Source organism: Oryzias melastigma, linkage group LG9 (genome assembly GCF_002922805.2).
Source record: "Oryzias melastigma strain HK-1 linkage group LG9, ASM292280v2, whole genome shotgun sequence".
In the NCBI taxonomy this organism is placed as follows: Eukaryota; Metazoa; Chordata; class Actinopteri; order Beloniformes; family Adrianichthyidae; genus Oryzias; species Oryzias melastigma.
In genome coordinates, this window is record NC_050520.1 from 18,826,719 (window position 1) to 18,840,612 (window position 13,894).

The 13,894-nt window shown below is 36.5% G+C and overlaps 4 protein-coding genes and 1 non-coding gene across 5 annotated transcripts in view; 2 read left to right on the forward strand and 3 right to left on the reverse strand.

Moving 5' to 3' along the window:
* Positions 1 to 422: 422 nt before the first annotated feature.
* Positions 423 to 2,524, forward strand: pxmp2 (peroxisomal membrane protein 2). The gene is made up of 5 exons (XM_024274818.2): positions 423 to 770; positions 1,148 to 1,270; positions 1,488 to 1,650; positions 2,059 to 2,178; positions 2,262 to 2,524. The coding sequence occupies exons 1-5, from the start codon at positions 661 to 663 to the stop codon at positions 2,328 to 2,330; spliced, it is 585 nt and encodes a 194-aa protein (XP_024130586.1). The 5' UTR covers positions 423 to 660; the 3' UTR covers positions 2,331 to 2,524.
* Positions 2,525 to 5,600: 3,076 nt separating this feature from the next.
* On the reverse strand, positions 5,601 to 6,499 carry LOC112148036 (polyubiquitin-B). Its single transcript, XM_024274817.2, has 2 exons — positions 6,282 to 6,499; positions 5,601 to 6,201 (listed from the first exon to the last, which is right to left on the reverse strand). Exon 2 carries the CDS (start codon positions 6,187 to 6,189, stop codon positions 5,683 to 5,685), a length of 507 nt encoding a protein of 168 aa, XP_024130585.1. The 5' UTR covers positions 6,190 to 6,201; positions 6,282 to 6,499; the 3' UTR covers positions 5,601 to 5,682.
* Positions 6,500 to 7,272: 773 nt separating this feature from the next.
* On the reverse strand, positions 7,273 to 9,226 carry gatc (glutamyl-tRNA amidotransferase subunit C). Its single transcript, XM_024274816.2, has 5 exons — positions 8,917 to 9,226; positions 8,415 to 8,465; positions 8,021 to 8,190; positions 7,843 to 7,946; positions 7,273 to 7,716 (listed from the first exon to the last, which is right to left on the reverse strand). The coding sequence occupies exons 1-5, from the start codon at positions 9,091 to 9,093 to the stop codon at positions 7,655 to 7,657; spliced, it is 564 nt and encodes a 187-aa protein (XP_024130584.1). The 5' UTR covers positions 9,094 to 9,226; the 3' UTR covers positions 7,273 to 7,654.
* Positions 9,227 to 9,433: 207 nt separating this feature from the next.
* On the forward strand, positions 9,434 to 9,506 carry trnak-uuu. The gene has a single exon. It is a non-coding gene; the product is annotated as a tRNA-Lys (tRNA).
* Positions 9,507 to 9,734: 228 nt separating this feature from the next.
* The window catches only part of sgsm1a (small G protein signaling modulator 1a), a 27,941-nt gene continuing 23,781 nt past the window's right edge, over positions 9,735 to 13,894 (reverse strand). Inside the window, exons 21-25 of the mRNA XM_024274815.2 lie at positions 13,329 to 13,411; positions 13,126 to 13,235; positions 12,949 to 13,045; positions 11,774 to 11,941; positions 9,735 to 11,213 (exon numbers count right to left, since the gene is read on the reverse strand). Of these exons, the coding sequence (XP_024130583.1) occupies positions 11,125 to 11,213; positions 11,774 to 11,941; positions 12,949 to 13,045; positions 13,126 to 13,235; positions 13,329 to 13,411 (547 nt within the window). The 3' untranslated portion in view covers positions 9,735 to 11,124. The remainder of the gene's footprint in view (positions 11,214 to 11,773; positions 11,942 to 12,948; positions 13,046 to 13,125; positions 13,236 to 13,328; positions 13,412 to 13,894) is intronic.

A 13,894-nucleotide genomic window follows, 5' to 3' on the forward strand; every position in this document is an offset into this window, starting at 1 on the left:
TCAATGTCCAGAAACATCTTGAAGGTGAGACACAAAATGAAAGTTTAATTTGTGGTGCTTTCTTTTGCAATTAAATATACAAAACTTAATTTGATAAAGATCAATAAAGAAAATACAATTTAAACTTTGTTTTTTTCCCCACAAGGGAATCTCTATCCTAGATTTTAAAATCTGCTTTGTTATATAGATTTCTCTAGTTTGTATCTTGTAAAAAAAAAAAAAAACTATAAGTAAAACAAATTTAAAAGAATCAGACCTAAAATATTTCTTTCTTACTATTTTTTTATTTGAAAGAAATCCACGAATCACCATACTGGAATTCTAAGCTCTAATGTGCAGATTTTATATCTGAAAAAAGCTAAGAATTAAATTAATTTAAATTAAATGGGAAACAGAGGAGAAAATGTTTGATTTATATGAGCTGAAGAATTAACAAAATCTTGTTAATGTAAACTAAAGTTAAAATAACTTTTTTTTTCAGTGAGATAAAATGTAAAATTCCTTACTAATAAAAAAAAAAATAAAAAACTAGTCTTCCGCCTTTACGTCAAAAGGGAGGTACCACCGGTGACGTCATGACGCACAAGGAAGACACCCGTGGCAGGCTCCACTTGTGTCCGCTCATTTGTGCCTGTGTCCACCGCTCTTTAGATAGTAGCGATGCCTGTGCAGAGCGTGCCTTTCCGGGACGCGCCGGTCCATTCCCGGCTGCTCCAGCAGTACCTGATCCTGCTGAAGAATTACCCGATCCTCACTAAGTCTCTGTCCAGGTCTGAACGCTGGCTCCTCACGGCCATTTCCTCTGTTTGACAGTCTAAAGTTAATGTCACTGTTTACACTCTCTGTCTATATGAAAGTTTTTGTGAAAATCCTATTATTACTATTTTTTTACCTGCTAATCATGTTTTTAAATATTCCAATGTTGTTTATTTGCCACTTTTTTTTTTGGCATTTTAGTTAAAACGTGTACTTTAATGTTTACTTTTTCTGTTTGTCTGCCCTTTGCTCACTGTTTTTTACCTTAGTCAATCCCTAACAACCACCTTAAAAAACTCAGTTTGAAGTTTTCTTTTTTAATTAATTGCACATTAAAACGTTGCGACACCTGTTGCTTATTAATGTTTTTGTGTATTCTTCCCATTTCCAGTGGCCTTCTTTCAGCTTTGGGAAATCTATTGTCACAGATCCTGGAGGCAAGAAAAAAGGCCAAAAGTGGATCTCCAGCTAATGATATAAATGTGGCTGGAGCTGCAAGATATGCTGTTTTTGGGTAAGATTTGAGGCCTGAAGGAGGCCTAAAGTTTCTTTTTGTGGCATGAAAGTCTTCCCAAAGGTTGTCTAAATATGTTAGCAATGCTAGTACAAGGGGAGTGTCTAAAGTAAGAACAAAATGCTTCATATCACAATCACTTTGTGTCACAATCACTTTTTTTCTGAAAGCAAGCATTAAAAAGAGTGTGTATTCATGATGTTTTTGTTCACTGCAGGTTGCTTATTACAGGACCAGTGAGCCATTTCTTTTACCAGCTGATGGAGCTGTGGATGCCCACCACAGATCCCCTTTGTATAGTCAAGCGGCTGCTCCTGGATCGCCTCATTTTCGCTCCTGGATTTTTGCTTCTATTTTACTTTGTTATGAACATCCTGGAAGTGAGTCTTTTTTTATTGGACATTGTGCACCACTGATTGACATAAAATGTCAGTGTGACACTTCTTTCTTATCGTTTATTTAATTTTTGTGATTAAAATATTTGTGATTTTACTATAGTAATCTTTTTCAAGTTTCCTTGGTTAAATAGGTTAAAAAAACACATTTGATATAGAGTATTATTTAAAAGATAACCATTTTTGGGGAGGAAAATATTGACCACTACTCATCTCATTTCTAAAAAAGCCTTATTAAGTTGTATGCACGTAAAAAAATTTGAATCTTAAAACTTGAAAATTTTACCAGACAGCCCAGCGTCCTTGAAAATGAAAATATTGCAGGTTTGTTACGGAAGAATATAAAAAAATGTATTTTCCTGCAAAAATGTAATCTTTTGACATTTTCCTCAGGCTAAAGGATGGGAAGATTTTGAGAAAAAGATGAGAAGCAGTTACTGGACTGCTCTAAAGATGAACTGGAAAGTCTGGACCCCATTTCAATTCATAAACATCAACTTTGTACCTGTTCAGGTATTCTTTCCTCCTTTCATCCTCCTCATACTCTCATCTTATTAACACAGATCGTGATGTTTTCCCCTGTTTTTATGTTTCAGTTCCGTGTGCTGTTTGCAAACTTCATCGCTTTGTTTTGGTATGCCTACCTTGCATCTGTGAGAAAATGAAAACCAGCGGAGATTTCTGCTCATTAGGATTTGACAGAGGACTGAGAAAATACACCCAGCTTTTAAATATGTTACAACTTTGTGCCATTCCTAAGAAAAGGTTTTTAACACATTGCTGCTGCTGCTGCAACAGCTTGAATGTATGTCAACATTTTTTTGATTAAAATAATGCAATAAATCTTTTTTAAAATCTCGCCGAGCTATTTCTCATGGCACGCTTTCATTTGCTCCCGATTCACATGGATTTGAATAAAGAAATACTCAGAAATTGTACTTTAACCTTAATCTTCTTTATATATACTACTCTTCAAAAGTTTGGGGTCACCCAGACAATTTTGTCTTTTCCACATGAGTTGAACAATAAACAGAATATATAGTCAAGACTTTACAAGGTTAGAAATAATTATATTTATTTGAAATACCTTTTTTTTCCTTCAAACCTAGCTTTAATGAAAGTTGCAGCAATTCCAGCATTGTAGACCTTTGGCGTTCTAGCTGTTGGTGTGTTGAGGTGATCTTTATTGGCTGGATGGGCACTTCTATCGTACCGTACGGCCAAGCTGCTCCCACAACAGATCAGTGGGGTTTAGACTTGGAGACTGTGTTAGCCTCTCCATTACAGTATAATACCAGCTGCTGCTTCTTCTTTATATAATTCTTACACAATTTGGAGATGTGCTTTGGTTCATTGTCCTGTTGTACATTAAAATTGACTCCAATCAAACACCATGCCGTACCCCACATAATAGCAAGGTGTTGTAAATGGAGTGATAGCCTTCTTTATTTAAAGTCCCTTTAACCCTGAACAAATCTCCCACATCACCAGCACCGAAGCAACCATCGACCATCATATTACCCCCACCTTGCTTGACTGATGGCGTTGGGGATTGTTTTGTTCAAGCATCTTTTCAGTTGTTCTGCATCTCTAATGTTCTGTGGGGTTCATTTGCCTCAAATTTCGATCTGTCTGTCCATAGCTTTTTTTTTTCCAGTTATCATGTTCCATGTTATCATGTTCATCTTTTTCTTTTTGATGGCCAGTCTCAGATTTGGCTTTTTCTTTACTATTCTGACCTGAAACCAGCATCCTGTGCTTGCCTCCTTACTAGCTCTTCACATGGCGTTTTACAGGTACTTTTTAATAAAGCTGCCAGTTGAGTACCTGTGAGGCATCCATTTCTCAGACTGAAGACTGTACTTGTCACAAATGATGCTCCAGATACTCAACCTACTCAGAGGGTCAGTTTTATAGCTTCTCTAACCAGACAAACTGTTATGATATGGTTAATAGTCATATTAGTCACATTAGTTGTCTCCGCATTTAATCCATCCCTTCAGGGAGCAATGAGCTGCAGACACAGTTGTGGTTGTGAACCATTTGGTAGTCTAACAAACAATTCACCCCCTTAATGATGTGAGAGTCAACTAGGGATGCATTAGGTCCCATTTTAGAGTCTTAGGTGTAACTCAGGCAAGAATTTACCTTCCCGCCTCAGGACGGACACTCTACCACAGGGCAACTGAGCTGTGCTAACATGATTGCACTCAGGTTTTCTACTCATCTATTAGCCTTCTGACACTATGAGCAATCACTCTGAAGCACTTCGGTGATAGGTGATGAAAATGAGCCTGTAGTAAAGTGCGTAGATAATACACCAAAAACCAGACCTGGTCGCAGGGGCAGCAGTCTAAGCAAAGATGCCCAGACTTCCCACGTTCTCCAGCTTCTCTGGGGGGACCCCGAGGCGTTCAAAAGCCAGTCGAGAAACATAGTCTCTCCAGCGTGTTCTGGGTCTTCCCCGGGGTCTACGCTCAGTGGGACATGCTCGGAACACCTCTCCAGGGAGGCGTCCAGGAGGCATCCAGATCAGATGCTCGAACCACCTCAACTGGCTCCTCAAGCGGCTCTACTCCGAGCTCTCTCCGGGTGACCGAGCTTCTCACCCTATCTCTAAGGGAGCGCCCAGCCACTCTCCGGAGAAAACTCGTTTCAGCCGCTTGTAGTCAGGATCTCGTTCTTTCAGTCATGATCCAGAGCTCATGGCCATAGGTGAGTACTGGAATGAAGATCGACTTGTAAATTGAGAGCTTTGCTTTTTGGCTCAGCTCTCTTTTCACCACAACGGACCGGTGCAGCGACCGCAAAATAGCAGATGCAGTCCAATCCGCCTGTTGATCTAACGCTCCGATCTTCCATCACTCGTGAACAAGACCCCAAAATATTTAAACTCCTCCATCTGAGGCAGGAGCACTCCACCCACTGAGAGCGGGGTAAACTACCTTTCTCCGGTCGAGAACCATGGCCTCAGACTTAGCGGTGCTGATCCTCATCCCAGCCGCTTCACACTCGGCAGCAAACTGTTCCAATACATGCTGAAGATCCTGGCTTAATGGAGCCAACAAAACAACATCATCTGCAAAGAGCAGAGAGGAAATCCTGTGGTCCCCAAACCAGATCAAGAGAATCATACAAATAAAAAAGGTTGTGTTACTTGGAAAATTTCTGCAAGGTTTAGAAATAATCTCTAAATTAGTTTGCTTGATACACTTTAATTTAAAAATTATTTGTAAATTATGTCATGTTATGTGTCAGTTCAAGAACATGCAAAAATACATTTATATTTGTGTATTTGAAACACTTTAATTCAAACACATCGGAACAAAACCGAAACAAATCAAACTAACATAAATCACTTAATGTGTCCAATTAGAAATCTAAATCAGAGAAAAGTAGGATGTGTCTGGACATGCCCGAGTTTGTTTATTTTGCAACTATATGAGCATCCACTAACTCTCACATGATTGGAGGAAAAGGTGGCTGTCAGTGTTTTAGGTGAAATCTACTAATAATTTTAATTTGAGATCTAATTATTTTTAATATAAAGTTATTTTATATAAACGGGTCAAACCCAACCCTAACACCAGAAAAGACATAATTTTGAGAATTTTTAAATAATAAAATTAATTTTTTAATGAATGTTTCTGTCAATGTCAAGTTGGATCTTAAGTAATTTATTAAAAATGACATTCTTACTAAAATGGGCCCTGAAAGATTAATCTGTTACCACATTATTCAGTGTATCTAAGTGTATTTCTGAATCATTTATTGAAAAAAGTAATTGATTAAAAGAAAAAAGTTGCTTTTCTTTGAGAAATTAGCAACATTTTTAAAGTGACCACATGTTTTTTAGGGATGAGAAAATCCTACAAGAACACAATTTTCATTGGAGATCTTTGAGAACTATATAACAAATGCGACGAGATACAAACTTGTCTTTGTTAGTTTTATTATTATTTCTTAACTACACATAAAACATACATATTTAAAAAAAAAACTGTAAAATTAACAAAATCAACAGTGGAGGTGAGTGCCGCCGCCTCCTCTCAGGCGGAACATCATGTCGATGGTGCTCATGCTCTTCACTCCGTAGTCCGCCAGAGTTCCGGTCATCATCTCCCGGCTCTGGTGGACGAGCCTCTGCTGGCCCGCCGGCACTCCCTCCCGGTGCTCGACTTTCTTCTTGAAGTCGTTGACGGTCTCGTCGGGCTTGACCCGATAAGTGCTCGTCTGCCCCCTCTCGTTTCTGAGGAACACCTCGATGGTGGCGGGCTGCGGGGGCTGCGGGGGCTGCGTGATGAGCAGGGACACCCGGGACCCGGCGCGGAGTCCGTAGGACTGTAGAGAGAGGGTGTCGTCGGTCAACGGGACCCTCTGGCAGTTATCATAGGCCAGCCGCTGGGTCGCAGCTGGGACTCCCATCTGGGTCTCGATCAGAGCTTTTAGGGATCCAACAGTGGCGTCTGGAGGCACAACCATTGTACGCTGCGTCCCGTTCAGCATAGCGACGGTTATTTCCATGATTGAAGCAATCTGGAAAACAAATACAATCAAATTAAAACATAGATTTTAGAAACTAGATCATGTAATTTAATGGGAAGAAAATATCTCACCTGGTGACGAGTTTTGATCAAAAGTAGTTCTCAGAGTTGAGGTTTTCAGGTGAAGATGCTCAAACTCAGCTGGCTTTGTTTATATAGTCTGAACACTCGCACCCTCCCACTTTTTATAGCTTTCGATTTCCACCTCAGTGTGGTTAAGTTTCGATTTCTCTTCTCCAAACGTAGTTTGTTGTCCAGTCTACGTCATGACAGGTGATGGTATTCCAGCAATCTAAAGCAGATCTCATGACTTGGCAGAAAGAGCAGGTGATTTCTGCAGGTTTTATTTACAAAGATAAAGCAATTCAAATGATGCAACATGTGGGACAAAACTGTAATAGAAACGGGTAAAACATAGTAATCAGCATTAAAGCTGTAGCAGAAATGAATGTCACATGTCAAATAACACTAAAACAAGTTCAATCAAAAGGATTATCCTATAGAACCTTTACTTATATAGACTGAATGAACTAAGTTCCAAGAATTGGACGTTTAAATAAACTTTTTTGTAAAACATATTCAGAGTATTTTCTAACAGTGAAATGTTTCATAGCCTCTAAATTAAAATATTTTTAATTAAAATATCAACATAAAAGCTGCTGTGTAAATGATCTTAATATACAGTAGAGGTTTGCATGACTTAAGTCATGAATCAATTTATTTTCCAGATCAATCTGTTTGAGGCAAGTTGTTAATCGAATCACCTATATAGCATCATAAAATCACTTCAAAATAAGATAAATTGATATTTGATTGACTCATCCTAACAGGTGGAAAAAAAAAGACTGGAGGCAATATAACATTATTTATTTATTCAGGGATCAAAACAAAAAACAAAGTCAGTCCAAAAGAGTTGTTCATATTTTTGAAAAGTTGTAGTTTTTTAGCCAAAAAGTACAGCTGAAAAACTATTGTTTTAAAAAATGTTTTACCCACTGAGACATTTTTAATAAAAATCAAATGCAAGAAGTAACCAGAATAAAGTTCTCACACCTAATTGTACTTTTCATATGCTTTAATTTTGAAATTCTTCTAAAACAGTTTGATTTGAAAGTACTAACAGAGATAGAATACAAACATAATTTTACATAGAGAAATGTATTAAGAAGTTTTTCTTTTTGAAAAATAAATACAGTTCAGATTCCAGTTTTTTTATATTTTTACTGAAACCAAAACACAAGCATAAATCGAAACTGAAAGTAATCATTTTCTGTTCTGCTGATGACAGATGACACCTACTGGACATTGAACAAACTCTTACAGATTATCAGCAGTAGGACTTTTGACTGCGACTACACCCAACCTTCAGAAAACAACCTGAAGCGAAACTCTTAACAAACACACCCATTACATCAAAAACAAAAATGTAAATACAGACACATCCATCATAGCTCTGAGTGTTTAAGCATGGAAGACCGCTCTTCTTTTTTAGGCAAAGGAATGTTTCCTGTGATAGAAAGAAGAAAAAAAAGTGATGATCTAGTGAAATCACAGAGGTGCACATTTAATTTAGCCAAATTAACAAATAGACATCTTAATCTTTACCAATTATCAGTTTGTTTGTCTTGTTTACCTGGTGGTGCAACAAAATATTCTTCAACTGTTTTATTTGCAAGCTGAAGCAGCTCCTCCGCACAGCCACCATCCGTCGCCGTGTCTTCCCTCAGGAATAAGGCCCTGTACGCAATATAAAACAATAATGTCATATTTATATTGTAAAATGACTTAAAAGTGATCCGTGTGGTTTGTACCTGTCCTCCAAAACTGAATCCATTGGCTCAATCCCTGTGGTGTCAACAACATGAAGCTGGTCTGCAAACCGAATGGCTTTTTCCAAACACTCCAGTCCTTGTTTGGTGCGGAAATCCACCAGAGCCAGTCGCTCCAGCTTGTCCACCAGTTCTGGAGGGATTTGGGTCGGCTGGACAATCCATGTAGAAAAAGAGTCAGACAACTTCCTTGCACCAGCCCTTTAATTTTACATCTTACAAATGATCTTAATTTAGTCAAATTAAATCTAATAAATAAATAAAATGAATTTCCAGAACTTAAACAATAACTGAGAAGCTGGTTTGTAAATATATATATATATAGTATATATAGTATATAGTATATATAGTATATTTATAGTACAAGAGGTTTTACCGGAGGAAGCTGGTCTTCTGATACTGGCTCCCACGTTGGCTCCTTTGGAATCTACAAAAGAGAAGCAGATATTAAATTTCATCTGGAAAATTTAAATTACTAATGACAAAATCTGCAGTAATAAATTCAGATGAAAAAGGAGACTTGAATTTTCTAGATTTTACTTTAAATTAAGAGTGGTTTTGAAATAATCTAGATCAAATAGTATTTAAAGAAAACTGAATAGTTTTCTTAATCAGTTTTATCAAGTGTGTGTAGTTTCAGTTTTCTTCTCTTTTGCAATTATAACATTAACACACCTTTATAAAACTTGCTTCATAACATAGACATACACTTCCTTCATATTTATAAACAAACACTCGCATTGTTCTTGTTATATATTTTCTGTGTTTTTTGTATTTTGTCTCCCTAAAAAATCTACAAAAGGAGGCACAACAAACAAAACGGCTAGCTGCTAGCTTACTACGGTTTACATATATAAACAATGATTTTTCACGCTTACCTTTGGATTGAGTGATTTCGAGCACAAGAACCGGGTTAGATTTAAGATGGGATCTTTCCTGAACTTTCCATTAAAGTGCAGATTCCTTAGTAGAGGTTTAAATGAAGGACACCTCTTTTTTAGCAGCACAAAATAGGAGTAGCCTCTACGGGAAGCAGCCAAGGAAAACGATGACATCCTTTGCGCATATAGCAAGCTAATGACGTCCAAAATTATAAAGGAAAAATAGCATTTTAAAAATAAATGTCACTTCAGAGATCAAGCTAGCTAGAGACCTTCGGCTAGCTAAAGACTTGCACGAGGAGGAAGAGGCGGGGCCACCTTTTACTTCTTTTTTTCTTCAAATTGGTTTTGTTAAAATCGCTCAGAGCGCTGACGCTTCTTATTAATTTATTTTAAAATAACTTATGTGTGATCAAAAAAACTAAAAACGAAATTTCTAAACAAATATTTCCTCAGCATTACTGTGGCCATGTTTACCAATTTGTCTCACATACCACACCCGTTCACTCAGAGCGCCCGGATAGCTCAGTCGGTAGAGCATCAGACTTTTAATCTGAGGGTCCAGGGTTCAAGTCCCTGTTCGGGCGTACCTTTTGATTTTCTTTAGGATTCTGTGTTTAAAACAGTATGGATTTAATAATGTTTAGCTTTTCTTAAACACTTGAAAACACTACAGTTATCTAAAAAGGAAGAAAAAAATAAACCCTTAAGAACTCAAAGTATTTGTATCAGGCATAATCTTACGGTATTCATAAAATTTAGGAGTTTCCTGAAATGTATTCTTTTTTAAGCAAATAAAACAATAGCAAATTATATATGTTTTATTTACCAGTATATAATTTTATTGTTTTACAGGAACTGGACACAAAGTTTTAATATAAGCTTTACAAACAAAGCAGCATTTGAAGAAAAATAAATGAATGAAAAAAAAAAGAAATGCATATTTTGGCAGAAACAATGAAGAAATACATTTGCAAAAACATACATTGCAAATAGCCTTACTACATTCCTGAAAAACAAATAAGCACTCAACTAAAGGTTTCTAGTAATGACTGGCAGGCAAGACAGAGGGTTAAAACTTGACTCCAAATTTTTGCATTTTAATTTTATTAAAATGCATCATACTGAAAATGTTGTTTTCTATTTTTCAGCTCAAATGACGACTTACTTCTACCTAGGAAAACAATAGCCTTCAGTTAGTAATTTTCACTAAATGTTACCATTGCAACTGATTTGTTTCATATATAATTTATTTAATCATCATAAATATATACTGATATTGAAACAAAAAATGTATGACAAAATCCAAGACTTTGAATTTAAATAAACTGCACAATTTACAAAATATACAGAAGTTCACTGGATAATTCAAAATAACTCACTAGAAATGACTAAATGAGGCTTGTTTTCAGTATAAATCTTTGAACAGACGACCAAAAGCCACTCAGATTTTCGGCTATGATTTAACAGAGTTAAACATTGTTTAGCAATACTAGTTTTAAACTTTGTTTTCTGAAAAGACACAGCAAGTCTTGCACAGTACACGCGTCACACATAGAATCGCACAGTATCTTGCAAACAAGGCAGCTCAAGAAAAACACTGTTGGATATCAAATAAAACAACATTTTTAGTTGGAAGCTTAAGTACTCCGAGCTATGACTGAGAGCAAAACGTAAATTAAAGTTTAAGTAACATTTCAGATAGTCTTCTGAATTAGTCTGAGGAAACCATTCAAAATTTGGAGTGTTGAACATGAAATACATTAAAATCTGACATTCTGGCCTTTTCAGGAAGAGGAAGTTGACTTACTGATATATTTTTGTAGCTCTAAAATAATTGCAATATAAACTTTAATAATGCATCTCTAATAAATATAGTCTCTGGTTGAATATAGCGTTTATGTTTTGGCTTGTAATGTGCAACTACAACTTGTTTTTCCTCAAAATATTAAGTGCACTCTTCAGATTTACATTTCAGGAATGTCTACAACAGGGCTTTACTGTTTCATCTGCTATCACTTGCACACAAAACAAATTTAAGCATATTTTCATAGAGGCAAAACAGATACTTCAGAGGATCCAGTTGATAAGGCTCATAGCAGCAAACGGTGATTGTAAGGAGTTGGTGTCGGATACTGTATGTGCGTGCTTGTGTGATGTACTCTTGTGCTGCTACAGCTGTTCACTTGGAAGGAAAAGAGGAAATCACTTGTTCTCTATCAGTATCTGAACTTTGCACACCAGATCTCTGGCCAGGGTTAGAATCTTCTTGATGTTGTGGTGCTCTGCCATTTCTGAAAGAGAAAAATAAAGGAAAGTTTCCCTGAAAAAAATTCTGCAAAGCCAGTATTTCCATTCAACCCCATTAAAAACCCACTCCAAAGAAAATAGTGCTTTAATCTGACATTTATTTCATGATGCGGGAGTTATTTAAAAAAAAGTTATTTATTCACAAACACAGAGTGATTTTTCTTTTTTTAAAAACAGCCAGTTCACACTATGTTACTAATTATGAAACTCCCACTACCATTTCTGACTGTCAGAATCAAAACTGCTTTGTTGCAAATGACTTTATCAGGGAGTGAATGCCAAAATGTTGTGAATGAATTTGTTATTCGAGGTGAAAAAGTCTAAAACTTGTCTAAAAAACAGAGAACAGGGGCAAACCTGACCTGTGACTCTATCTTTAACTTGTGCAGGATGGAAGGAGACTTGTTTGATTGAGGGCTTTATCCAAGCTCATGCAGAGCCTGTACAGTGTTTTATTGTGAAAATCTAGCTGTTTCTTTCTTCCTTTTTGTGGAAAACCTCATGTCTTCTACATCTACATGAATAGGCTCACTGTCCGTTTTACCATTGAAGAACTTGATGATGTCAGTGAAGTCCATGTTGTTCTCCAGGATGATGTCTCTGTACATCTCCACCAGCGCCAGGGCAATGAAGAGCACAAAGTGACCGGAGGACACGTACTTGGCGGCCCAGATGGTTTCCCACACAGCAAACACATCGTCATATACTAGCTCTGAAATAAACACACACACACTGAAAATGTATTGTACACTTCATCTGACATTTTTATTTTTGCATTTATCCACTCGAGATCCACTTATATGTTTTTAGTCTTCAGGTGGTCCCTTTCCACAAAAGCTTGAATGATTTAATACTATTTAATGTTGCGTTCCACTCTCTCTGTTACTTTGCACATTTTTCAATAATTGTCCATAACATATATAAAAATCACATCAAACAGATGAAGAATAATGTTTAGCTGATCTGCAGACTTGATAGTTGTGATTTTTTTTAACTAAATATTCTAATAATTGTAAGTTTCACCCCTTTTCTAACTTACTTTCCTAAAATTCATAACATACATTAAATAGTTTTTGCAAATAAATAATTTTTAAGTCACACTTCAACTATGTATTTTTTCTATTGTAATATTGCGTTCAATAAAAAAAGCCAGCAATATTAGAGCTATGCGGCCGTTCAGTTTAGAGCCAGATGGCAGCTTAGATGAGGAAAATGAATATTTTAATGGATCTATTTGTCTGCAAATAGATGCATCTCAATTGTATTCTTGATTTGAATGAAGAAATACTTAGAAATGTAATTAAAAAACATGATTTTTATTGGAGTGGGTCTTCAAAGTAAAATTATTGAGTGAGGATTTTTGCTTTTTTATTCATAGTTGGAGCATTCTTGATCTCACCCACTCAAACACTACAGTGATTTGTTCTCAGGTTTGTTCCTCATTCAATTATCAGTATTTATGAGTTTTGGAGGAAGGGGAGTGAGCTGCAGTGGTATTACAAAAGAGAGATAAGAGAGGAAGCAGATGTCTGCAGGAGAGACAAAGCAGATACACTGACGAAAGAAAACTGAAACAAATAGGGAGGGCCTCACAAAGACAAAAAGATATTGTGTCCTTCAATTCTAACAGAGATTTGCTTTACAAAATGATTCCTGGATTTGATGACATTTCAAAACTCCTAATCTTTTCCTAATCCCGACTCTCCATCATCTCTTTACCTCGTTTGAAGTCGAGTAGAAACCACCGGTAGCAGAAGTAGAAGTGGGTGTAGTCGCCATTCTGGTGCATCAGCTCAAACAGCTCAGAGTCCAGAATCTACACCCAATTAAAGAAAAAAAAATAATAATCATGTTTTGGTGCAAAATAAATAGACGTAAACAAAAATGTGTTGTCACCTGAATCAGTGAGCGCATGTTTGCAAAGTGTGTATCCATAGCTCCTCCATGAGGAAAGTTTTGATTCATCCTCTTCATGAGTTCAGTGAAGCAGCTGAAAGCCATGGCCTCTGGAGTAAAGTGAAACCATGAGAAGAGAAATGAATCAGACAACATCAACGCTGTTGTTTCAGCAACAAATGAAAGAATAGGAGGTGTCTCACCGTCATCCAAAATGACCAGAAGTGGAGCCAGGAGGTCACACATCCCCTGAACATATCCGATGTCAAGGTGTCTCCAGATGTAGCTGGAAAGATTCAAGCAGCAGAGATCAACTCAATCTCATCTGACTGTTTCTGCTGCAAAGTCAATGAGTCATTCACTTTTAAAGACTTAGAGATATGTGCTTTGCAATAAAAACATTACACATTTTTAGATTATATCTGGAAAATTCTGTTTGTAGCTTTAAATTCAATACTCAGAATTTTACAAATAAAAGATAAAGCACTTTAAAATATGACAATTAAAGAACTCAGACCTAATCTTTCACCTACATAAAGCTCTGAGGAGAACTTTGAATGTAGAAAAAGTACAATTCAGTTTGTCTTAAACTGGCCAAACGGTGGATTTAGATGTTTTTTTCAACATTTTATATGAATTACATCATTAATACAAAGTAAAAACAAAGATGCACCAACAAAAACAAACAATGACCTAATGTTTTAAATCAATGGCATGAATGAGGCTTTATTACCTTCCTCGAAGGCCCAAAGCGGTTCACAGTCCCAGT